The 26,757-nt window shown below is 42.0% G+C and overlaps 1 protein-coding gene across 50 annotated transcripts in view; it reads left to right on the plus strand.

The window, feature by feature from the left end:
- LOC121422072 (mucin-17-like) overlaps window positions 1-26,757 on the plus strand; it is a 96,350-nt gene that overhangs the window by 39,196 nt on the left and 30,397 nt on the right. For 8 of the 50 annotated variants that reach the window (XR_005971095.1, XR_005971061.1, XR_005971060.1 and 5 more), the window contains 24 exons: window positions 128-379; window positions 1,498-1,752; window positions 5,362-5,613; window positions 6,340-6,591; window positions 7,084-7,335; window positions 7,643-7,894; window positions 8,035-8,286; window positions 8,493-8,744; window positions 9,404-9,655; window positions 9,920-10,171; window positions 17,559-17,810; window positions 17,961-18,212; window positions 18,528-18,779; window positions 18,971-19,222; window positions 19,928-20,179; window positions 20,443-20,694; window positions 21,063-21,314; window positions 21,464-21,715; window positions 22,180-22,431; window positions 22,782-23,033; window positions 23,762-24,013; window positions 24,715-24,966; window positions 25,274-25,525; window positions 25,898-26,152. Coding sequence is in view for 1 of the 50 variants with exons in the window: in XM_041616880.1 (XP_041472814.1) it covers window positions 128-379; window positions 1,498-1,752; window positions 5,362-5,613; window positions 6,340-6,591; window positions 7,084-7,335; window positions 7,643-7,894; window positions 8,035-8,286; window positions 8,493-8,744; window positions 9,404-9,655; window positions 9,920-10,171; window positions 17,559-17,810; window positions 17,961-18,212; window positions 18,528-18,779; window positions 18,971-19,222; window positions 19,928-20,179; window positions 20,443-20,694; window positions 21,063-21,314; window positions 21,464-21,715; window positions 22,180-22,431; window positions 22,782-23,033; window positions 23,762-24,013; window positions 24,715-24,966; window positions 25,274-25,525; window positions 25,898-26,152 (6,054 nt within the window). In the remaining 49 variants the exon portion in view is untranslated. The remainder of the gene's footprint in view (window positions 1-127; window positions 380-1,497; window positions 1,753-5,361; window positions 5,614-6,339; window positions 6,592-7,083; window positions 7,336-7,642; window positions 7,895-8,034; window positions 8,287-8,492; window positions 8,745-9,403; window positions 9,656-9,919; window positions 10,172-17,558; window positions 17,811-17,960; window positions 18,213-18,527; window positions 18,780-18,970; window positions 19,223-19,927; window positions 20,180-20,442; window positions 20,695-21,062; window positions 21,315-21,463; window positions 21,716-22,179; window positions 22,432-22,781; window positions 23,034-23,761; window positions 24,014-24,714; window positions 24,967-25,273; window positions 25,526-25,897; window positions 26,153-26,757) is intronic. The other 42 variants (XR_005971073.1, XR_005971075.1, XR_005971071.1 and 39 more) reach the window with 42 other exon arrangements.

Genomic DNA, 26,757 nt, shown 5'->3' on the forward strand with positions numbered 1-26,757 from the left:
TGAACGGCTACAGCAATTCTGCCAAACATCCCATTGGTGTATCCCTCGATATCTATTTCTTTTTTATTTTCTACATGCCCCAATACAGGAAATATATCACTCAATAACATATCCCTTTCATCCACAGTTGATACAACGCCGCCAACAGTAAACTGCGTGAGCGATGTTGTCCGTGTTGTGGAACTTGGAACCACCAGCCTCGCTGTGGTGTACACCGAGCCCACTGCCACCGATATCTCCGGCACGGCTTCCCTAGTTTCACGATCCCATACCCCTGGACAGAACTTCCCGCTTGGCTCTACTGTGGTTTCCTACTTTTTCACTGATGCCAGTGGTAACAATGCTGAAGTGTGTACTTTCACAGTCACCGTCACTACCCGTGAGTGCTACTCTCTCATCTTGCTTCTCTAAAAAAGACGCATTGACCACTTCAGTGATACCATGTTTTCATAATTGTTCTAAAGTTCTTGAGGTCTCAGGATCTCAAGTTTTTGAGTTCTTGTGTTCTCTTATTCTTAAGATCTTGAGGTTTCAGGTCTTTGAGGTCATACATGTAAGTTCGTGAGATTGTGAGGGTCTGATGTTTGAGGTCTCAGTGTCTTGAGATTGAAGTTTGTAGTTATAAATTCATTTCAGCTAGGTAGACAGTGTTATATTAATTCTAAATATTATCATTGTAATTTTCAAGCAGCATATATGTGCAGAAGTACTGCCATTTTGTAAACAACTATCACTCTCAAAATTAATTTGTCTTCTTGCACGTGTGCCAAAGGTCATTATTTTTTCTGGTGTCAGCTGAGAGCTATTGTCCAACTTGTACTAATATAAATTTTTGGTGAATGTTACGGTGGCTTTTCTTTTTATATTATCTATCCCTTATTTCTTTTTACCTTTCAATTTTAATCTAGAAGTGTTAGAAAATATCCTTCATCTTTCTGGAACTTGAAGCTACTACATATAGAATGGCTATTGGAAAATTTAAATTATATAATGGGATCTCTGGGAGTGCTTGTTCCAATGAACTCAGGTTGATAAGCGGGATTCTAATTCAATGCAAACCAAGTGTTATTAATTTTCTAGCCCCATTGTTGTATAAATTGGCTGTTAAATTATTTTTTTCCCAATGGAGTGTTAGTTGGTCTTTAGTAACGTGACCTGGGCTCCGTAAACACAAAGATTAGCGATCAATTGCTAAATGAACTGACAAATAAAGATTGATGTTACACGCTATTTGGTACAAAATACTGACAAGGAACCAATCAGAAGTGTTCTTTCATATTTGCTATTCATCGCAAACCTTTGTGTTACGGAGCCCAGAACCACTATTCCATTAAAAAAAGTCAGACATATGTATCCGCCCCAGATGAAATATATTGCTTACTCTCTAAAGTATTTTCCCCTGATGAAATACGTTTCCCTTCTTCACCACTGGATAAATTACTAAAGAAAACATCCCCTTCTTCAACAAACATTGTTTTATCTATTGCTGCTCTTTAGAGGATACTATTCCACCCACTGTAACCGACTGCCCATCTAACATTTTCGAAACTGTCGAACTTGGTACCCCGGGAACTATCGTGACCTTTAACCCACCTCAAGCGACAGATGTATCTGGCATTGCGTCCATCGTCTCCAACGTCCAGTCCGGGTCGTTCATCAGTGCCGGTGAGACCAGGCAGGTCACGTACACCGTCACCGACAACAGCGGACTCACCGACACTTCCTGCACTTTCTCCATCACCGTCATCGCTGGTAAGATACGAGGCTGTTTTCACAAACTCAACGTGGCCGTAGAATATGCGGTTTGTGCCCCATACGTACCATTGTAACGACACCATTGCTGATTCTTGCATTGGTACAATGTCACGGGTGCGGCTGCGTTTGAGTTGCAAAAACGGTCTCTAGCAAGGCTTGTTCCTTGCCGCATGCCGGACGTAGTTCCCTATCACTGCCATGTTGGTTGATGCTAGTGGCTTCATGTCATGGACTGTATGGTGCAGCCTAACTTCATCAATTTGATTCTGTAAAGAATACTGGATTGTGGATGTCTTGAGGTTTTTCCGGACATTATGCATGTGCAGAGGTGACAAATGAAATTTGGCAGTGTCACTTAACATCTTCATGACCATCTACATGCAAAAAGATTTTAATCGGTCACATTCCCATTATCACAAATGATATATAATTGAAGTGATGCTATTAGAGAGACGACCGGATCTTATGTTCTTTGACAACTCGATCAACGTCGCGTCACACTCCAGTACTCTGTACATTCATCGAGGGTGAACTTAACAAAGTCTCCTAATCATTAAAGTATGTATACATCGAGAGTATCCTGCCATTTAATACCCTTTTAATGCATATTCGATACTTGTACCATGTGGTAAAACGAAAGGGGAATCTATCTTATTACCAGGGTATTTACATCTCCTATATTACATCGGCCTGTATTCTGGCTTCTAGTTAATGTAAGCTCTGGTGTAATTATTTAAAGCCAACATTGACACCAATCACCAACCATAAATGCAGCTTAGATTCTTAGTGTAGTTGACGCTCTAAACTTTTCAAAGTGCCTGATAAAAATGTTAACTGCAATTGAATAGATTCTTTGCTGTTAAAGCTTTAGAAGGGAGTCTTGTAACATCTAAGCATGAAAAATTCTGGCGTGATGAAAGTTTTGACCTCTTTGGTTTATAGGTTTAACCTTTTGCCCGCTTTGTTCAAGAAGAGTCCATCCAGCGGACTGCGAAGTGTGACTGAAGTCACATTCTATTCACAATACACACAGAGTTCATTAAGTATATTTTGCATACACACATACATACATACACGCATGCATGCATACATACATACATACATACATACATACACAATAGTGATGTGTGCATTGCTTTGTACTGTGTACACACAGAATGTTTCTTCACTGTAAACCAATCAAAACATGTGAGTTGAATTGGCATAGTCCATGCACAACCTCTCTAAAGGTCACACTTTGAAATTAAATTGGCGCAGGAAAGATTATGTCCATGGCGGGCAAAGAGTATAATAATCTGATAGCACAGGGGAGAATGATTAAACCAGATTTCAGAATACAGGCCAATGAATCCACAGTTATATCAATCAATTACTGGTGTTTCCATGGTCCCTATAACATTAATATTTGCGATCAAGCGATTTTGATTTATGAAAGTTTTGCATGTTAGTTACCCATGTTCAACAAGAAACTTCAACTCCAGAAATTGAAGGGGGGGAAAAAAAAATTGTTTACAGTTCCCATCTTCCCTGCTAATAAAAGCTTTTGCTATTATGTACATTTCAACCCATGAATATATTGATCTGATATGTTATATGAGTTGGTTTCTTTAACCTGTGATTTTATGCCATTGTGTTGAACAAGACATACAACTTTTCTCCATGGTTGAGCGTTTTGAGCGGATTTCACAATTAGACGTGCGACCATTTTTGAAGATTTTGGTAATGATATCATCAGTTGTAAATAGTTGCACGACCAATCGGGAAAACCACTTTACTACGTAACCTATTGTAATATCAACCATTTGTTTTTATTTTAAATATATATGTAAAAATTGATTTTTGGATACATGTACGTAAAACCGGAAAAAATTGCGACCAGAAAAATTGCAAGAATCGGTAAGTGAATGCTACCTTCATCTTAAAGCTCTTGCGCAATGCAATACACTGCGTCGGCACATTTTCCAAGATCGGTTTGGAAGCTTACCCACTACCAACTACTTTATCCTTGCATGTTTATCATTATCTGTTATGTTTTATAATATAATCCACGAAACACGCCTGCATTTCCAATTATTTATCCATCAATTTTTTTGTTTCTATTCATTTTGTGTGTGTGTATTTGCATGAAAATAACTCTTTGATAGTTTGCACTGTTTTTGTTTGAAGTTAGTTTTTATTTCTGATTTATGTTTGCCAATTTATGATTTTATTCATGTATTTGATTGACATACAATATCAATTATACTTGTATATTACTCCTACTTATGAATAATAACATTATCTGATTTGCATTCACTTATACTCAGCATTCGCATTGACCATAGATCATGAATCAGACCTGCCTCATGTATTATTTTGTTATATTGTCGTGTAATTGTTTCATTTTGTGATGTAATTACTGCAATATACAATGACTGCAGTATATAATATCTCATACTATTTCCCAGAAAAAAGGGTAATATTCATATGATATTGGCTGGTCTATGGGTAGATACCACACATATTTCCTAGTAGTCTTATATTGCTCAGAGTTTTGAGCAGGGCAATATGAGTCTCATGATGGAACTATGTTGAGAAACTTATCAGTCAGTATTTATTCATGATAACACATTTTCATCTCGTTAGCTTGTCACCATCTCACTTTTTGTTTTCTCATCACTCTCATACTTACTTGACAATAACTGTACCAACTGGTACAATCACCCGCCAAGTTGGACTTGATAGAACGGGACTCTCATTCTCTTAACTTCAACCGACCGCAACGGATAACCCCGGCACTGCTAATTTTCTATCACGTACCGACCAACGTGGTGACTTTTCTTCTGTTGTTCAGACCATTGTGACCTACACTTTTGGAAATATAGCCAACGACAATGGTACTATTGATATCATGGAAGGTAAAATCAGACAGCCTGTTGTACAATGTACTATTGATATCATTTCTTGCAGTTACCATCTAGAATAGTGTGCTCTTCTCTAAGTTAAACCATTGCATGCCTAACATCTTCTTTAATAGTGGACACAGCCCCACCAGTCATTACGGTACCAATGCCCGAAGTCACCCAGACAGTTGAAATTGGCAGCTCGGGAACCGTGGTATTTTTCCCCGAACCCACGGCGACCGATCTCTCCGGCACCGCAACTCTTGTATCCCGCTCCCATCAACCGGGAGATGTATTCCCTGTTGGTCGAACCGTTGTGACATACACATTCCAAGATGCCTCTGGGAATCCCGCTACTGCTACTTTCGTTGTCATTGTTGCGCAAGGTATACATACCCCATTAGTGGCCAGGATTGTTAGTGACATTATTTTTACACCTGTATGTAATAATTGTAGACTTGTTTTCACGCATCTCATCATTCACCAAATTTTCATTCTCTTTTTCTCAAAAGTTTCTTAATCTCACATTTTGTAGTGTCCAAATCTAATGAAAAGTTTGTGTAATGTCATAGTATAATGTACCTGCCTAATTTTCATTCATTCTAACTTAATGATTGTATTCATTCAGTTGTTTTAGTTTAGACTCTTATCTATAAACGAGATGGAAATGTGACATTCCAAATAGTAACCCTATCACCTTTTCTATGCATGCTCTTATCTTTAGTTGATACTACTCCACCGAATATTACTGTACCTAGCGATGTAGTGACCCAGACTGTTGAACTTGGTCAACAGGGTACCATAGTTAATTACCCTGAACCTACGGCAACTGATCTCTCTGGCACTGCAATTCTTGTATCGCGGACGAACCAACCTGGTGACTTTTTCCCTGTTGGTCAGACCGTTGTGACCTACACTTTCCAGGATCCATCTGGAAACCCTGCCTCTGGCACTGTCACTATCAATGTTGTAGAAGGTATCCATTCACATTTCATGCCATTTTCCATTTGCTGTATCATATACATGTGTGATTTTATTTTCTCATTTTCAATGATTATTTTACAAGTCTTGGCTCCCTTTTCCCTTTTTTTACCTGTCCACAACGTGTCTTTCTTTCTCTATAAACTGAACTCCAATTCAGTTTAGAATATGTTCTAAAGAGGTAGTTCAACAACATATTGCTTAAATGCTGCACACAATCTGTCACTCAAACATAATCTCTTTAGCAAGGCGAAAGAGTACAATTACCATAACAAAACAAACCATGTAAACACAATTTTTTGGATAAATGCTTTACTTTTTATAATTTTCTGACAAACTGAAATTACTTTAAGCACTGTCACTATCAATGTTGTAGAAGGTATACTTTCTTTCATCATTCTGTCCCTTTCTTCCACTTGCCATTGTTTTTTTCTAAAAACCTCATGACCTGTCTGAACCTGGGTTTCATTCAAGCTATGTTCTACTTGTGATTCACAGTACCAATTTCAGATGGCGGATCATATGCCAACATTTACAAATTTAGGTGTGTGCAACCTATAGCTACATAGTGTTACAGGTCTTCATGTATGTTCGATTTGTTTCAAGCTGCACTGGCCACGTCCTTAATGTAGATCTTTCAATCTGTGTAATATTCATCTTCTAAAACATCTGTCTTCATGTAAACTTCAAACCTTTTCTTCACACATTACTCATTCTTTAGTCGACACTACTCCACCGACTATTTCTATACCAAGTAGTACTGTCACTCGTGAAGTTGAGCTTGGTCAAACGGGCATCAACGTCTTCTACCCTGAACCTACTGCTACTGATATCTCTGGCACTGCAAATCTTGTATCCCGTACCAACCAACCTGGTGACTTTTTCCCTGTTGGTCAGACCGTTGTGACCTACACTTTCCAGGATCCTTCTGGAAACCCTGCCTCTGGCACGGTCACTATCATTGTTACTGAAGGTAAAAGTCCTGCACTATAGTTCTCATGTCTTTCGAAACTATGCACTTCCCATTTTTCTCTATCTTTTCTTTATTACTGTCCATTTCTGAGCAATTATCCAAGTAAAGTCTGAAGAAATAAAAATTTATTCTCTCAGATACATTTCTGTTAAATAAAGAGACTCACAGGTTTTCTATTTAAGGAAAATGACCGTGCAAACTTATTTTGTCCTGGTGGATGCCAAGGGGTTACTAGCTTTAAATAACCATGGGCTAATTTCTTAAATGGGTGAGAAATTCATCTTTATCAGACAACCAATTTTTAACACAGAATTAATGTTTTATTGCTCAGAAACAGTTATCCATATTTCATGCTTTGCATCTCAATTGTTCATTTGATCATTCATTCTTTTGTCATATGCAAAAATCCTTTTGTTCACTTTAACTTGACCAGTTTTCTTTTTCATAATCTTTACATCTTTTATGTTTTGCATGCACTCTTTTCATCTTTAGTTGACACTACTCCACCTACTGTAAACATACCAACTAGGTCAGTCACTCGTGAGGTTGAACTTGGTCAAAATGGCATCAATGTGTTTTACCCAGAGCCAACAGCAACTGATATCTCTGGTGTTGCTAATCTTGTATCCCGCACCAACCAACCTGGTGACTTTTTCCCTGTTGGTCAGACCGTTGTGACCTACACTTTCCAGGATCCTTCTGGAAACCCTGCCATCGGCTTTCTCACTATCAATATTGTCGAAGGTAAATGCTTGGCACATCAATTGTTGAATGTGTATCTCCAGAATGTCGTCTTTTTTTGGCAGTTGCCTATCTTTTGTTATTGATTTTCTTTGCCAAATAGGACATCGTTATAATAATCTCTTCTGAGCCACTTCTGGCTTAACTTGCATGTGATATCAATGTAAGTCATTGAATTCATGTACTTATCTGACACATCATTTTCTAATTGATCATCATAAAGTTAATTCTAAATATCTTTGACCTAATCTTTTTCACTTGCATGATCTGTCACTTATACATCATTTACATGCACTCTTCACACCTTTAGTTGACACAACTCCACCGACTATTTCCGTCCCAAGTAGTACCGTAACCCGCGAAGTTGAACTTGGTCAAACGGGTCTCAACGTCTTTTACCCCGAACCGACTGCTACTGATATCTCTGGCACTGCTAATCTTGTATCCCGTACCAACCAACCTGGTGACTTTTTCCCTGTTGGTCAGACCGTTGTGACCTACACTTTCCAGGATCCTTCTGGAAACCCTGCCTCTGGCACTGTCACTATCATTGTTACTGAAGGTAATTGTCATGTTTCACATCATTCCATGTAATTATTTTCTCTTGTTTGAATTCTTTTTGGTATTCTTGATTCGTTTCTATTGCATTAGCTGTTGCCTCTCATTTTCATCTTGTCATCTACCTTCATTTGTATATTTCAGTGGACACTACTCCACCTGTTATCACTGTGCCAAATAGTGTAATCACCCAGACCGTGGAACTTGGTCAATCGGGTACCAATGTGAATTACCCTGAACCCATGGCAACTGATATCTCTGGCACTGCAAATCTTGTATCCCGGACGAACCAACCTGGTGACTTTTTCCCTGTTGGTCAGACCGTTGTGACCTACACTTTCCAGGATCCTTCTGGAAACCCTGCCTCTGGCACAGTTACTATCAATGTTGTTGAAGGTAAAAATATCTCGTATTGTTTTATAGCATACTTCTCTCTCCTTTTTTTGTTTTAAATCTGTGATCTTTATATTTTCTGCACTGTCTGTCATTTGTCATGTCTTCAGATTTCTAATACACAATTTCCCTCAATCAAAGTTTATGATTTCCTTTTTGTTATTTACTTTTCGTCATCCACAATACCACATGTTCCATTTCATTTTCAGTTGACACTACTCCACCAAGTATTACTGTACCTAGCGATGTAATCACCCAGACCGTTGAGCTTGGTCAACCTGGTACTAATGTCAATTACCCTGAACCTACTGCAACTGATATCTCTGGCACTGCAAATCTTGTATCCCAGACAAACCAACCTGGTGACTTTTTCCCTGTTGGTCAGACCGTTGTGACCTACACTTTCCAGGATCCTTCTGGAAACCCTGCCTCTGGCACTGTCACTATCAATGTTGTAGAAGGTAAATGTCTTGGAGCATTCTCTTCAACACCTATTATACATCCTCACACTTTTTTGATATTGTTATGTACATTTCATGTTTGTTTTTTTTTCTTCCTTTGGTGGCCTACTGTAATCTGCGATTTTTATAGACTTTCCTCAATCTTCAGTGGCCCAACATATTCCCTTTTTTCATTTGAACTAAAAAAACCATAGAGTCAACAAGAATGCATGGAAATGTTATGTTTAGATCAGAAATTAAGTATCCCTAGTGGGTTTGAAGTGTACAATGTACATGTACCAACATGACCTTCAAACAGCCTACATGAAGTTGGAGGCCTCAATACAAAGATAGGTAGCATAGTTAGCATCGTTAAAATTCCTGAAGTCAGGACCCAATCATATGTTGGTTTGTGATGTATTTCAAATATGAAAGGAGAACCCTTGTTAGTTCCATAATGCACATGCAACAAATGTTAAGCTTTGGTTGCAAACCTTAGTTTGATGAAGCCCGGATGTCCTTGTAAATCTTACTCTGATCATCTGTATTTGAATGTGTCGTTTGGAAATTTTCTTCAAATCTTGTCGAATAGGTGCTAAAAGGGGATATGATAGATGATTTTGTTCTTTTCTTCCTTTCCTTTCACTTTTGCCAATTGCTTGCCACTTTCCATTTTCTAGTTGATACTACTCCACCTACTATAAATGTACCAAGTAGTACTGTCACTCGTGAAGTTGAGCTTGGTCAAACGGGTGTCAACGTCTTCTACCCTGAACCTACTGCAACTGATATCTCTGGCACTGCTAATCTTGTATCACGTACCAACCAACCTGGTGACTTTTTCCCTGTTGGTCAGACCGTTGTGACCTACACTTTCCAGGATCCATCCGGAAACCCTGCCTCTGGCACTGTTACTATCATTGTTACTGAAGGTAATTGTCTTGTTTTCACTTTGTGTCACACTTGCAATTGTAATGTTCTTGATTCTTTTCACAGTTTTATCATGTTTCTCTCCTTCGGTTGGTCTTTTGTTTGAAATTCTTGCCTGGACATTTTGCTTCTTTAATGAATGAAGCCTTCATTTCATCAATATTCCAAGATACAGATATCATTAATTATAGTCTTTCATTTTACATAACTTATAATTTCCACCTGGTCATTTAAATATTTTCTATATCGCACCTCTTTCAATTTAGTCGACACTACTCCACCGACTATTTCTGTACCAAGTAGTACTGTCACTCGTGAAGTTGAACTTGGTCAAACTGGTATCAACGTCTTTTTCCCTGAACCAACTGCTACTGATATCTCTGGCACTGCTAATCTTGTATCCCGTACCAACCAACCTGGTGACTTTTTCCCTGTTGGTCAGACCGTTGTGACCTACACTTTCCAGGATCCTTCTGGAAACCCTGCCTCTGGCACGGTTACTATCATTGTTACTGAAGGTATTGATCTTTCACATTTAGTACCATGTCTCGTAAACATCACCAAAAACAATTTTGTATATTGCATTAGCTTTTAAGACCTTTTACAGAAGGAATAAAAGTTTTGCCAGTGTATCCCTTTATTTACTTCAATAACTCCATACATCTACTTGATTTGCTAGTTCAGCCCTCTGGACTGCCATACCCGAAAAGAACTCCCAAGAATTTAAAAAGCGCGAGCGCGCCCTCTCCCGTTCAGGCTTACTACCCATGATCACCGCGCAATTAGCGTCCATCTTCCTCTTTTGCTTTCGGCAAGCCATCTGTCAAGACGTGCTCAGATAAGTCTCCTAAAGCTCAAATCTTTTTTGAGCTTTGGTATATTATTTTTGCTTATCTGTTGTGCATTCTCCCTTTTAAATTCAATCTTTCCGTTTGTGTGTAAGATTGTGTTCAGAATTTACACACGACTTAAATTGTTTTCCTAACGTTTGGGTTCTCGTCGCGCCGCATCGCTAGCGCGTTCGCGAGGCACCGGGTTTGGCCTGCCTACGTGGCAGCAAGCCTTCACCTCCTGCCATGGTTATTGTTCTTCACGTTCAAAGTGTGGTGGTTTTTGGTGCCGTTTTTTAATTAAATTCTAGACAGCCTTTACACTTTGTTGTCGAGGGTGTTATTGTTATTTCTTTTTGCAGGTTGGGATCTTCAACTCTGTTCCTTCCTTGCTTTCCGGAATTGATTTATTAAGATTTTCGATTGATTATTGATTGATTAATTCTTCAATTCTTTTTCCTTTCTGTTCTGAATAAATTTCTTGATTGATATTTTATTCACAGGCGGATCTTAAAGCTCAATTCCTTTTCCTTCTGTTCTGAATAAATTTCTTGATTGATATTTTATTCACAGGCGGATCTTAAAGCTCAATTCCTTTTCCTTTCTGTTCTGAATAAAATTCTTGATTAATATTTTATTCACAGACGGAACTTAAAGCCCTTTTTCTCTTCTGGGATTGTTTAATTCGACTTACGCAATTATAACTTGATTGATTGGTTATTCAATCCCCCCCCCCAAAAAAAAAAAAAAAAAAAAAAAAAATTTTTTACAGGTGGGGTCTTCTTCCTGTTAGGAATTTTTTGACCTTTCCCGGAATTGTTTTCTTCGTTCAATTCCCTCTCCCCTCCTAGTCTTATATTTTTTACTTCGACAGGCGGGCTCTACGATTCTTTTTTGAGGATTTTCTGTGTCGTTCTTCCTCTTGAAATCGTTACTAGAGACGTTCCTCCTTCCTCCTGTTCTGAATTTCTTTACCTTTCCACAGGAGGTTACGTTTTTCCTCTTGGAAATTATCGTAAAATTTCTCTTATCTGGAATTGTTTGTCTCTCAATCCCTTTTCTTCCTGCTCTGAAATTCTTGTTTTTGTGTTTCTTCGCAGGTGGAAACTTCGTTCCCTTCTGAGCTTGCATTCATTTTTGAATTCTTGCTTCGATTTTTTCCTTCGGGCACAAAAAAAAAAAAAAGAGAATATAGTAGGGGAACCTTGTAGGAGTTTCCTTTTTCAAAGTCTCCGACCTCCTTTCTATTTTCTTACAGGTAGATACCTAAACTATTCTTAGGTTCTTCTTCCTCCCTACCCTTCCCCTTTTGAATTGTTCTGTTTGCTCAAACAAATTTCTTATAGGAGGAGGGAAAGACCACTCCGGTCTCCTCTTTTAATCTAAGCGAGATCTTTGTAATAATAACAAAAAAAAAAAAAAAGAAAAATTCTTGTTTTTCTTTTTTCAAGGGTAGAGAGAGGTACCGATGAGTGGGACTAACACAGCCCCAGAGGACCTGGTGCCCTCCACGGGGACCGTCCCGATTGCAAGTTTACAGAAGTCGGCCGCTTCCACCGGCGGCGGTGAGTATGAGGTTGCGTCAATCAGCATTCCGAATTTGCGGTCGGATGCTAAGAGTAGGAAGGCCGAGACTGTGGTGCCACGGTCTCGGACAAAGAAAAAAGTGGTAGCCAAGGCTTCTAAGCCTAAACCAGGTTCTGCCGCCGCAGCACCCAAAGGGCTATGCGACCCACCGGCTACCGGGTCACCGGAAGTCCGGGGAGAGAGTGCGGTTCTCTCCCCCCGGCACAGGTCAGGATCTCTGTCGTATAAGTCGTCCTCCGGATAGCATCGGCAGAGATCGCCCAGCCCCTGACCGCGAGAGGCGTCACACATCAGACTGTGACCACAATCTGACCCCGTCAGATTCGGGTGAAGTTTCGTTGTTGGCGGCCGCCCTGCCAGGGGCGGCAAATCGTAAGAGATCACCCGTGCCTCTTGTGCCTTCTTCTGCCCCGGCCACGCCGGCGGAGCCCGCAAAAAAGAAGAAGAGGTCGAAGGAGAGGTCGGCCAGCCCTGCTGCCATGGGCGTTCCTCCTTCAGACCCTTGTGTCGGTGGTCAGATGTCACAGCTATTCATGCTGCTACATTCTGCTACCGCGAGAGGCGTCACACATCAGACTGTGACCACAATCTGACCCCGTCAGATTCGGGTGAAGTTTCGTTGTTGGCGGCCGCCCTGCCAGGGGCGGCAAATCGTAAGAAATCACCCGTGCCTCTTATGCCTTCTTCTGCCCCGGCCACGCCGGCGGAGCCCGCAAAAAAGAAGAAGAAGAAGAGGTCGAAGGAGAGGTCGGCCAGCCCTGCTGCCATGGGCGTTCCTCCTTCAGACCCTTGTGTCGGTGGTCAGATGTCACAGCTATTCATGCTGCTACATTCTGCTACCGCGAGAGGCGTCACACATCAGACTGTGACCACAATCTGACCCCGTCAGATTCGGGTGAAGTTTCGTTGTTGGCGGCCGCCCTGCCAGGGGCGGCAAATCGTAAGAAATCACCCGTGCCTCTTGTGCCTTCTTCTGCCCCGGCCACGCCGGCGGAGCCCGCAAAAAAGAAGAAGAAGAGGTCGAAGGAGAGGTCGGCCAGCCCTGTTGCCATGGGCGTTCCTCCTTCAGACCCTTGTGTCGGTGGTCAGATGTCACAGCTATTCATGCTGCTACATTCTGCTTTCGAGCAGTGCGGGTTCACCCCACCCTCGACGTCTACTCACCCCGCTGATGCCCCCGAGCATCAAGCGAGACAAGTGGGCAATAACCACCAGACACCCGGGAAATCCTCGAGCGATTCTGTTAAATCGCCAGCCAGTGCACCGGCTAACCGGGCACCTCAAGATCGCGTGTGCTTTCCAGCATTTTCGTCGATCTCAGAGCACGTGTCCCAGCCGACACGCGTGGCCACCCCGGCGCTTACTGGACTCCCTTGCCTTCATGAGAGCCGGCCGAGAGGCCGTACGGCTCCCGCGGCTCTCGGAGCTCCTCCAGGGGAGGAAACTTGTCATGGGGACAACCTCCCGGTTCAGTCCATGGAGCGAGACTCCCTTTACGAGGAGTCTCTCGAAGGCGGCCAGTGCGAGGATAACCCCTATCCCGCGGTTGACTCTTCAGTAAGCGCTCAGGCGCTGCTTGACAAGTATCTACCTCACATCTACCCTCCAAGCGGGGGTATTGATGAAGCAGGGGAGTCCTTATTTTTCGCCCCGCCTCTTCAGGCGCTCCGAGCTCAATCGGCCGAATTAGGGGTCTCGGAGAGTGACGGGGTCGCCCTAGACGAGGCGGCTCCTACGACGAGGAAGCCTCCAGCTCCGAGGGTGCAAACCCACCCCCGCTCTGCTGCTGCCTGGAAGCGCCAGGCTCCGGCACCGCCGTCTCGAAACTTTCAAGTCTCTCGAGGCCAGCGAGAAGGCAGAGGCAGGGGAAGAGGGGGGCGACCCGCTTCGAGGGCGCCGCCCAAACCGAAGCAGTCGGTTTGACATGCTGTTTCCGAGCGCTAGGCAAGGTAGGCGGGTGTCTCCGGCATTTTCTCCCGGCTTGGGAGGAAATCACGGAAGACGCATACATCTTATCCGTCGTGCGAAACGGCTTCTCTATAGAAATAGAAGCCTTCCCGCACGGTGCGATTCGCATCGCCTCACCGCCTTCCTCCACCCTCCACCATCAGTACATCGCGGCCGAAATCGCCGCACTGGTGGAGAAGGACGCGATAGAGAGGGCGACAGACAACCCCAATCTTTGTCTATCCGCGATTTTCGTCATTCCCAAGCGCTCGGGCAAATTGAGAATGATTCTCAACATGAAGAGAATCAATACGTTCATTCCGGCCGAACACTTCCGGATGGAAACGTTAGCCACGATCCTCCCCTCACTGGAGGCGTCGGACCTGGCCGTGTCTCTGGATTTACGCGACGCGTACTTCCACATTCCCAACCATCCAGCTTCGCGCCGGGCCCTCCCGTTCGGGCTGCGACCGGCGCCCCGAGTGTTTACTCGCATAGTCATCACTGTGGCAGCCTATTTGAGAAACCAAGGCCTGCGACTCTTCGTCTATCTAGACGACTGGCTTATTGTCGCAGACTCGGAGGCAAAGTTGCAAGCTCACCTCTCCTTGCTACTACGGGTGACTCAGAGCCTCGGGTTCATGATCAACTGGGAGAAATCGGAGCTCACTCCCTCCCGCGTTCCCATGTATTTGGGCGCGAGGATAGATATACCGAACCAACTCGCGCGGCCCAGTTCGGTTTCTGGCCTGAACCTCACTTTCTATTCGAAAGTAAGGGTGCCCTGTCTTACTTAGCTCCTACCCTTGCAAGGCCAGAGTCAGGGCTAATACAGACGCCCGTCCTCCAGCGATCGCCGCTGAAGAGAGGGCGACTCCGATATGAGCACCATCACCGCTCAGCGGTATGTCTCACTACCTCATAGCTCTCCGAACTTATGAGTATGTATATCGGATCTGAATGTCACGGCGATTAAAAGTTCCATATACTAGATATCCCTCCTGTTGACATTCACAGCTGTTCCCGAGTCCTTCCCGGTCGGGTAAGCATCATCTCGGAGGAAAGAAACCGCCGTACATCTCTGTTGGCTATGTACGTGCGTTCAAGCTTGTTTAAAGCCCCAGACTTCTCTGTCGGCATTCTATGCCTACTTTCTGGGCACACCCACCGTACCGGGTCGGCGAGTTTACACCAAACTGTACGCCGCCAGACCATCGGTCGAGCTCTAACAGTCTATCTTATAGACTGCCCTCTATGTGGGTCAAGCTTGCGGGCGTCTCCGCCGTTTCCTCCTTGTGTGGAGTGGTCTACGGTGGATGTCTTACCGTGCCCGTTTGTCGAACCGTCTTCTTATTTAGAAGCTTTTTCACTCGGCACACTCGAGTCGCCTCGCATGCTGCTTTCATCCTCCCTCCATGCAAGGCATGTGGCCATGGTCACCACACGACCGAGGATGATGTAACCGTGGATGTATGTATGCTTATGCCTACCTAACCACGATCACTACGACCCGCTTTTTCTCGGGCCGACTGTGGATGAGTCTCTCCATGTAAGTGATTTACTTCACTGGAAGTTCTTCTTTTAGAAACTTAGATGCTCATCCCCTGCTGCTTAGGGCGTCATTTTTGCCGCCCCCCGCAGCTTTTTGGAACTCCTTATTCTCCGATATTGGACTGTTCCACGCTGCCGCAACCGGCGCCGGCGGTGCTTGCTCTTACGATCACCTGAGAGACCAGGCCTTGTGGCTGTTTTCATAAACAACTGGTTCTCACCGCAGACTGATGGAAATTTTTGTGATTACTTTCCTCAAGTCTCCTTCCTCCTTCGCTTGTTTCTTTAAGCGAGGACATCGACACTCTTAGCCAGTTCCCGTCCCTAACTTGATAGGACAGGGCCGTTGCTACCTCATCTGATATCGTTGGGAACGTAACAGTTGAGGTATCATATCTGGCGATGTCTGTTCGTTAGAACATCTCTTGATTGTCGCTTTCACGTAAGATCATGACAGAGACTTTTCGCCAGCTCCCTCTGGCGTACACTTGCTGCTGCTAGGGATTCCCCCGCCCAGCGGACAGCCATCGCAGCCTAGCCTCACGGGCTCTCTCGGCGATGGTGGCTTGAGCCAAGCCACCTCTTCCACCGCGGGCACTGCACCCTCAGATGGGTGCTTCAATCAGTATGGGAGAAAGGGGATCCTGAGTTCTCTCTCGATCACTCGGTCTATCACACTTTTGTCGTGATGTGTACCGCGCTGTTTCTCTGACACGCCCGGTTGAGCTGTTTTGACCAGACTGCTTTATTCTACATAGGCAGCAGGTCCGCGGCATTCCTTATTAACAGGATGGCACTCAGTCGCTTTCTCGACCCTTGACTGCCTTACGAGTGGTTTTCTTCTTAAATCCCTACTCTCCGTCGTTCCTGGTCCCCTTCGGACCGCTAGTAACTTTTTGCCACAGCTCTCTATCAGAATTCTGCAGATTTTCTGCCCTCACGCATTTGAGACAGATATCGAATTCTGGGCGCTTTCTCCCACGCGGAGGCTTCTGAGATATCTCGCCTTCTCAGATTGTTCGATTGATCACTTACTGAGCCTTAAAAGCTTCAGTTTTCCGATCACGATTCTTGTTGAAATTTTCAACAAATTCCGAATTTTACGCTCTAGTCAGCTGGTGATGTTGTTCTCCTGACACTAGGCCGAGGGCCCATGATACTGAGTATTCCTGAGTATACAGGGCATTCCTCTCGAGGACATTTTGAGGGCCGCCTTTTGGCGCTCAACTAACTCCTTCACTTCATTCTACTTGAAGGACATTCCGTCCATCGAGGCGAGATTTGCTGCTTCGGCGCTTAAAGCAGCTGCGGCTTTTTCCCCCTCTCCCTAATTTTCGTTGTTTTTGTTTTTTAAATTTTCTTAGGCTTACAATTGAAAACATGCCTCCCTACGGTTTGAGTCCGTGTTGGTCTAGCAAATCAAGTAGATGTATGGAGTTATTGAAGTAAATTATGAAAATACTTACCTGATTTTCTTATTTACGAGATAACTCATACATCTACTTGATACCCTCCCACCGACCCTCCGCCTTGCGTAGCAACATGTTTCAACGTATGGGCTTGCAAAAGTTGAGGAAGATGGACGCTAATTGCGCGGTGATCATGGGTAGTAAGCCTGAACGGGAGAGGGCGCGCTCGCGCTTTTTAAATTCTTGGGAGTTCTTTTCGGGTATGGCAGTCCAGAGGGCTGAACTAGCAAATCAAGTAGATGTATGAGTTATCTCGTAAATAAGAAAATCAGGTAAGTATTTCCATAATTTCTCAGAGAATAGCTAAGGATCTCATAATTTATAAGTCACTTACGACTGTTTTCTCACATTAAATAGCAAATGATTCTAATAAAGCTGAAGTTAACTATCCATTATTCTTGTTTTAGCATCAAAATTTAAGTGTACGTTATAAAAGAAAAGACTAAGTCACATTCTACAACTTCTTTCATTCATTGTCACCATGTTTCTCTTTACCTTTCTTGTGCACCCTCCCCCTCTAGTCGACACCACTCCACCCACTATTTCTGTTCCAAGTAGTACTGTCACTCGTGAAGTTGAGCTTGGTCAAACTGGTGTCAATGTCTTCTATCCTGAACCGACTGCATCTGATATCTCTGGTGTTGCTAATCTTGTATCCCGTACCAATCAACCTGGTGACTTTTTCCCTGTTGGTCAGACCGTTGTGACCTACACTTTCCAGGATCCTTCTGGAAACCCTGCCTCTGGCACTGTCACTATCATTGTTACTGAAGGTAATTGTCATGTTTCACATCATTTCATGTAATTATTTTCTCTTGTTTGAAATTTATTTTATAATCTTAATTCATTTCTATTGCACTTGTTAGAGCCTCTGATTTTCATCTTGTCATGTATCTTCATTTGCATATCTCTTTATATTTTAGTTGACACTACTCCACCTGTTGTCACTGTACCAAATAGTGTAATCACACAGACAGTTGAACTTGGTCAAACGGGTACCACTGTCAATTACCCTGAACCTACGGCTACTGATATCTCTGGCACTGCAATTCTTGTATCCCGTACCAACCAACCTGGTGACTCTTTCCCTGTTGGTCAGACCGTTGTTACCTACACTTTCCAGGATCCTTCTGGAAACCCTGCCTCTGGCACTGTCACTATCAATGTTGTAGAAGGTAAAAGATTTCAAGCTTTTCTATCAATATTTTTATCAAGATTGTCATTTAGTATTGTTTGCTTGAATTGCTAAATATGGTTGTTTTTCCACACATCATTTAGCAATTTTATTTTCTAATCTTTGATCACATTGTTTTTTTAAACTAGTCAGAATCCTGTTTGTGAAATTCATTGTACAGTCTCATCAACAGTCTTATAAATCATCCACCCAACTAACAATCACCAAGCTGGTAACATTGCAACCCTTGGTTCAAAGAATATTGTTCCATGTTCATTTCATCAACCTTCCACCACATGCCCTTTCTCACTTTCAGTTGACACTACTCCACCAACTATTACTGTACCTAGCGATGTAATCACCCAGACTGTTGAGCTTGGTCAACCGGGTACCAATGTAAATTACCCTGAACCTACGGCAACTGATATCTCTGGTGTTGCTAATCTTGTTTCTCGGACGAACCAACCTGGTGACTTTTTCCCTGTTGGTCAGACTGTTGTGACCTACACTTTCCAAGATCCTTCAGGAAACCCTGCCTCTGGCACAGTTACTATCAATGTTGTTGAAGGTAAAAAGATCTTGTTTTGTTTTGTAGCACACTTCTCTTTCCTTTTTTGTTTTAAATCTTTGATCTTTGTTTTCTCCATTGTCATTTGTCATATCTTCAGATTTCTAATACACAATTTCCCTTAATCATAGTTTATGATTTCCTTTTTGTTATTTACTTTTCGCCATCCACATGTTCCATTTCATTTTTAGTTGACACTACTCCACCAAGTATTACTGTACCTAGTGATGTAATCACCCAGACCGTTGAGCTTGGTCAACCTGGTACCAATGTTAATTACCCTGAACCTACTGCAACTGACATCTCTGGCACTGCAAATCTTGTATCCCGTACCAACCAACCTGGTGACTTTTTCCCTGTTGGTCAGACCGTTGTGACCTACACTTTCCAGGATCCTTCTGGAAACCCTGCCTCTGGCACTGTCACTATCAATGTTGTAGAAGGTAAATGTCTTGGAGCATTCTCTTCAACACCTATTATAAGTCCTCACAATTTGTTGATATTGTTATGTACATTTCATGGTTATTTTTCCTTACTCTAGTGGCCTACTGTATTGTGTTGTTTCTATAGACTTTCCTCAATCTTTAGTGGCCCAACAAATTCCCTTTTTCATTTGAACTTGAAACATTTGTAGCTTGTATTCAAAGTCACAGTCAAAAGGAATTCATGGAAATGTTATTTTTAGATCAGAAATTTCTAAGTTTCCTTAGTTGGTGTGAAATCTACAATATACATGTACCAACATGACCTTAAAACGGCCTACATGTACATGTAGTTGGTGGCTTCAATACAAAGATACGTAGCATAGTAAGCATCATTAAAACACCAGATGTCGGGACCCAATCACACATTGGTTTGTAATGTATTTCGAATATCGAAGGACAACCCTGATGGGATCCATAGTGCACATGCAACAATGTTACTGATTGGGCGTTGTCATCAAACTTTGGTGGCAAACCTTTGATTGATGAAGCCTCGATGTCCTTGTAAATCGTACTCTGATCATCTCTATTTGAATGTGAATTATGGAATTTCCTTCAAATCTTGTCCAATTGGTGCTGAAAGGGGGTACGGTATGATAGATGATTGTTGTGGTTTTCTTCTTTCCTTTCATTTTTGCCAATCACTTGCCACTTTCCATTTTCTAGTTGATACTACTCCACCTACTATAAATGTACCAAGTAGTACTGTCACTCGTGAAGTTGAGCTTGGTCAAACGGGTGTCAACGTCTTCTACCCCGAACCTACTGCAACTGATATCTCTGGCACTGCTAATCTTGTATCACGTACCAACCAACCTGGTGACTTTTTCCCTGTTGGTCAGACCGTTGTGACCTACACTTTCCAGGATCCATCTGGAAACCCTGCCTCTGGCACCGTCACTGTGATCGTTACTGAAGGTAATTGTCTTGTTTTAACTTTGTGTCACACTTGTAATTTTAATGTTCTTGATTCTTTTAAAAGTTTTATCTTCCGTTCCTCTCCTTCAGTTGGTCTTTTGTTTGAAATTTTTGCTGGGACATTGTGCTCCTGTAATGAAGCCTTCATTTCATCAATATTCCAAGACATAAATGTCATTAATTATAGTCTTTCATTTTATATAGCTTATAGTTTCCATCTGGCCATTTACATATCTTCTATTTCACTCCTATTTTCAATTTAGTTGACACTACTCCACCGACTATTTCTGTACCAAGTAGTACTGTCACTCGTGAAGTTGAGCTTGGTCAAACGGGTGTAAACGTCTTTTTCCCTGAACCTACTGCTACTGATATCTCTGGCACTGCTAATCTTGTATCCCGTACCAACCAACCTGGTGACTTTTTCCCTGTTGGTCAGACCGTTGTGACCTACACTTTCCAGGATCCTTCCGGAAACCCTGCCTCTGGCACGGTCACTATCATTGTTACTGAAGGTATTGATCTTGCACATTTAGTACCATATCTCGTAAACTTCACCAAATTTTTTATTGTATTTTGCTTTGCCTTTATTTAGACCTTTTACAAAAGGAATAAAAGTTTTGCCAGTGTATATCTTTATTTCTCAAAAAACAGCTAAGGATCTTCTTTTCATCTTTCGAATGTTATAAGTCTCTTATGACTGTTTTCTCACAAAAATAGCAAACCATTCTTAAAAAGCTCAAGTAAAATATACATTGTTCTTATTTCAGCCAAAAAAATGAAAGTATACGCTATAATAGTAAACACTAAGTCACATCCCACATTTTTTTTTTTCAACGTCACCCTGTTTCTTTTACTTTTCTTGTGCATCCTCCCCCTCTAGTCGACACTACTCCACCCACTATTTCTGTACCAAGTAGTACCGTCACTCGTGAAGTTGAACTTGGTCAAACTGGTGTCAATGTCTTTTTCCCTGAACCTACTGCTACTGATATCTCTGGCACTGCTAATCTTGTATCCCGTACCAACCAACCTGGTGACTTTTTCCCTGTTGGTCAGACCGTTGTGACCTACACTTTCCAGGATCCATCCGGAAACCCTGCCTCTGGCACTGTCACTATCATTGTTACTGAAGGTAATTGTCATGTTTCACTTCATTTCTATTATTTTTTCCCTTTTTTCCACAAAATTATTTCTGTAATCATAATATCTTTTGTCTTTTTCTGTAGCCTCATAATTTTTTCTTATGTACATTTCTTCGTTTGCATATCTCTTCCTAAATAGTTGACACCACTCCACCTGTTGTCACTGTACCAAATAGTGTAATCAGCCAGACCGTTGAACTTGGTCAATCGGGTACCAATGTCAATTTCCCTGAACCCACTGCAACTGATATCTCTGGCACTGCAAATCTTGTATCCCGGACCAACCAACCTGGTGACTTTTTCCCTGTTGGTCAGACCGTTGTGACCTACACTTTCCAGGATCCTTCTGGAAACCCTGCCTCTGGCTCTGTCACTATCATTATTGTAGAAGGTAAATGTCTTGCACTTTTTATTAATATTCCTATCATTATTTTCATATGATTTTTTTATGTCTGCTTCAATTGTTGAAGGCCATTTGGTCTTCATTTTCCACACACAATTTTAGCACATTTTTTTTTTAAAATCGAGCCACTATTTCTGTTCACTGTTCAACCTGTTTGTGAAATTTGTCAGAATTCTTTACTTGAAATTCATTGTAACTCTTAAGAACTTGTATCAAGAGTATCATCAACCACCCACTCCAAACCAGTCTGTTTTTTTGTCTAATCTACCTTTCTTCATTTGCATACATGTATCTCTTCATATGTTAGTTGACACTACTCCACCTGTTGTCACGGTACCAAATAGTGTAATCATCTTAAACCAATGATCACCTTGAACGTAACATTGCAAAGAATATTGTTGTTCCATGTTCATTTCATCAACCTTCCACCACATGCCCTTTCTCACCTTCAGTTGACACCACTCCACCAACTATTACTGTACCCAGCGATGTTATCACAGAGACGGTTGAACTTGGTCAACCGGGTACCAATGTTAATTACCCTGAACCCATGGCAACTGATATCTCTGGCACTGCAAATCTTGTATCCCGTACCAACCAACCTGGTGACTTTTTCCCTGTTGGTCAGACCGTTGTGACCTACACTTTCCAGGACCCCTCTGGAAACCCTGCCTCTGGCACTGTCACTATCATTATTGTAGAAGGTAAATGTCTTGCACTTTTTATTAAGATTCCTATCATTATTTTCATATGATCTTTTATGTCTGCTTCAGTTGTTGAAGGCCATCTGGTCATTATTTTCCACATACCATTTTGGCATAATTTTTTTTACCCATCATTTGTGTTCTTTGCTCAACCTGTTTGTGAAATTTGTCAGAACTCTGTACTTGGAAATTTATTTTAGCTCTTAACCAGTTGTATCAAGAGTCTCATCAACCATCAACCCAAAACCAATGATCATTATGAAGTAACATTACAACTCTTGGCTCAAAGAATATTGTTGTTCCATGTTCATTTCATTAACCTTCCACCACATGTTCTTTCTCACCTTCAGTTGACACCACTCCACCAACTATTACTGTACCCAGCGATGTTATCACAGAAACGGTTGAACTTGGTCAACCGGGTACCAATGTTAATTACCCTGAACCCACTGCAACTGATATCTCTGGCACTGCAAATCTTGTATCCCGTACCAACCAACCTGGTGACTTTTTCCCTGTTGGTCAGACCGTTGTGACCTACACTTTCCAGGATCCTTCTGGAAATCCTGCCTCTGGCACTGTCACTGTCATCGTTGTTGAAGGTAAAAGTCTAAAAATTGAATCCACATTCTTTAATATTCAATTTGTCTTTAATGATTTCTTTTAAACTTTCATCATACATGTATGTTTTTCCCTTATGTTACTTTTTCCCATACATGCGTCAGAACACAAGTGAGCTTTGAGGTCAGTTCCTTCTGGTTTGTGTAAGTGGTGGCTGTTCTGTTGTGCCTTGGTACAGGGTCATTGACATTGAGCCAACTTTTCACGTAGCTTTTGTGTGAGTTCTGTAGGCCTTAGAAACCTGTCTTCTCTTCCTCATCAGCACTTTATTCCAACACACTATTGCTCTTGCTGTGAGTTGCTTTCACATTTAAGTCACCATTAGATAGTCGTCATCTGTACAATATGTACATGTTTCTCTCTGCTTCTATATTCTACTTGTTGAAGCATGACTGCAGTTTCTTAGAGCCTCTGTAATGTCTGTATGTAGCTAGATTGTTTGTGTTTTCACGTCATTTGTAATGAGCTGAATTGCATGCTTTGTAGCTCTTGTGTTTGTCCTTTCTTTCTTCATCGATCATTCGCTCCTCTGCAGTCTCTCAAAGTTGCATTTCCCCCTTCTCATGTATTGAGAAAGGAGATGCTTGCGTGCGACGGTTGCTTCCAAATAAGCTAGCTGCTGATTCTTGGAACGCTTTTCTGGTTTTACGGCATGTATCCTGAAGCAATGTAATGGATGCTTAAGGGTACTTCTTTCTTTGTAATTCAGTCGATACCATACCGCCCACAGTGGTATGTACCAGTAACATCGTCCAGACCGTAGAGCTTGGCACAGCAGTTGCTCAGGTGTTCTACACTGAGCCAACCGCTTCAGATGTCTCTGGCGTAGCGGACCTCGTCAGCAGGACCAACATGCCGGGGGATTCCTTCCCGGTTGGAACCACCACGGTGACCTACGTCTTTCAGGATGACTCTGGCAACGTTGCAGATGATTGTTCCTTTACGATCACGGTAACAGCTCGTAAGTGACTGACTCTTGCAGATCAAGAGCAAATGCCTTTGATTTTGAACATGTACTCATTAATGTTTTGCACGCTGCATGACCCATGAGGTTTCTTTTTTGCCTTGTCTAGAGAAAGTTTGAAAACCTGAAGATATAACTTGGTTCTATATCTTTAAGAGGATCAAAGGATTGTATTAGCTTTATTGGAGATGATAAAGGGAGTATTTCATGATACTGATAAATCTGCTCCTGGCCAATGATATGCAAGGATTTGCTAGCTCATTCATTACAATAGTGAAGACCGCCATTCATGATATGCTCCCAAAATGTTCACACATTTCCAATTAATTCCTCATAATGAAACAGCTCAAATAAAAAGCAGAGCGATCATTGAAACGTTAAAGTACTCACCCTAATTTCTTCTATCCAGCTATTCAAATAAAATTCCAATCAACGTGCAGGTAAGTTAATCATATATTATGATTTTGTACGATAATTTGTAAAATACAATGATTTACAGATTTTCTTCCAAAATGGAAAGGCACAAAAAAGACTTGTCTGCACTAAATCCCCCCCCAAAAAAATGCTCAAAACTTGACTCCTTCGCACTTTTTTCTTTTGTCTTGTGTAATCTGCCTACATGGATTTCAGTAAATATATTTCACTAACCCACCTTCACACCTTATTTTCATGACATTTTGGTGCTTTCCTTCCAACAGAGGATACCACACCACCCTCTGTTGTCTGCACCAGCAGTATCACCCGCACCGTCGAGCTCGGAACCACTAGCACCCCGGTGTTCTTCGTCGAACCCACTGCTACGGACATCTCTGGAACGGCCAACCTGGTGACCAGGACGGCTGCTCCTGGAGACTCCTTCCCCGTCGGCGTCACTTCCGTCACCTACATCTTTGCGGATGGCGAAGGCAACCAGGCCGATCCCTGTGTCTTCACCATTACCGTTGAAACAGGTACGTTCCTTTAATACCTCCCAGTGGCCGGATTGGTGTTTCATAGAGCTGTTCATAAGTTAAGAGCGACTCTAAGAATGACTGGTGAACCTTCTTACACGCTTAATAATCACCAATGAACATTTACTGGTCGTTCGTACAGTCGCTTGTAACTCTTGAACATCTTTGTGAAACACCCACCAGGTTCCACTACCATTGAAGCATATCAGTCATAGCTGTCTTGGAGAAATCATCGGGATGATCTTGCCTTGAATTGAAGTATTCTGCAATAATAACATCTTCTGTAACCTTTTTTCTTTTGTTGCAGAGGACACAACCCCACCCACCGTCCAGTGCATTGATAACATCTTCCGTAATGTGGAGCTTGGAACCACCAGTCTGGTGGTCTTCTACTCGGAACCCTCTGCAACGGACATCTCTGGACAGCCACTCCTGGACTCCCGTACCAACGCCCCAGGAGACTCCTTTCCACTTGGAACCACCACCATCTCTTACATCTTCACCGATCCCAGTGGTAACGATGCTGCTCCTTGCATCTTCACCATCACAATCACTGCAAGTAAGAAGCTTTCTCGCTAGACTCTTTGATAAGTACATCTTCAGTGGACTGTATACTGTCTTATAACTTTATTGCAATCTTGTAAATTTGTTGTCCATCACTTTTGAAGCTATGTACGCTAGTAGTTTGTTTGAAAATATGAATTAATGAAGTGTCCGTCTGTCTAAGTAAGTGTACCACTCTTGAACTAAGTTGTGGAAGTTGGAAGAGACATTTTTTTTTCTTTACCTTTCTATTCTGGAGTCAGTTGAATGAGGCCATTCACTGTATTATGCAGGATTGTCTTTTGCCTAACAGCAGTGTTGGTTGTCTTTCAGTTTATCCTCGATATCCAATGCATAATGAAACATCTCCCCCCTTTTTGTACCCCAGCCGATACCACTCCACCCACAGTCACCAACTGCCCCGAGAGCATCTCTCAGTCGGTGGAGCTGGGTAGCACCGGTACAGTCATTACCTACACCGCACCTACCGCCATGGATCTCTCAGGGATCGCATCCATAATCCCCAGCATCCAGTCTGGGACATTCTTTGCTGTAGGAGAGACCCAACAGGTCACCTACACTGTGACAGATAACAACGGACTGATGGATTCCTCGTGTACTTTCACTGTCACTGTCTTTTCTAGTAAGTTGATTTTATGTATTTTTATGTATTTTTTTGATATTGTATCTTGTGTTTTTTATTGAATGGAATTTGAATAAATTGAATTGAATTTTAAAGTTTTAAGTTTTTTGTTGGTGGGTTATAGATTAATAGTTTTATATAATTAGTTTTAAGTTAACTTTAAACATTTTTATAAGTTGATATCAAGTTGGTTTTGACCGGTTTTAAGTTGATTTCAAGTTGATTACAAGTTTATTCTTAAGTTGATTGTAATTTGGTTTTAAGTTGTTTGAAGTTGGTTTTGAGTTGGTTTAAAGTTGATGATAAGTTAAGTTTTAAGTCTCGACAGGAGTTATATCAGTGATGCATGGTTTACCTGATCTTAGACATTCTGTGACTCCTGCTTTGTGCATTGCTAGGTAGGGAAAATGAGATTAGGACATTCTATTTCAGGTTATTTGTGGAGAAAACATGTATAGTACTTTAGTACTTTGTAAGGTTTGTCACCTATGAAATTAAAATTCAGTTTTACTCTAACTAGATTATGATATATATTGTTTTTCAAAAGCTTTTTAGAATGTCAATCTGTTATCTGAATTCTCGACACAAAAGCCCAAGCTCAAAGA

This window comes from Lytechinus variegatus, chromosome 9 (assembly GCF_018143015.1).
Source record: "Lytechinus variegatus isolate NC3 chromosome 9, Lvar_3.0, whole genome shotgun sequence".
NCBI classification, from domain to species: domain Eukaryota; kingdom Metazoa; phylum Echinodermata; class Echinoidea; order Temnopleuroida; family Toxopneustidae; genus Lytechinus; species Lytechinus variegatus.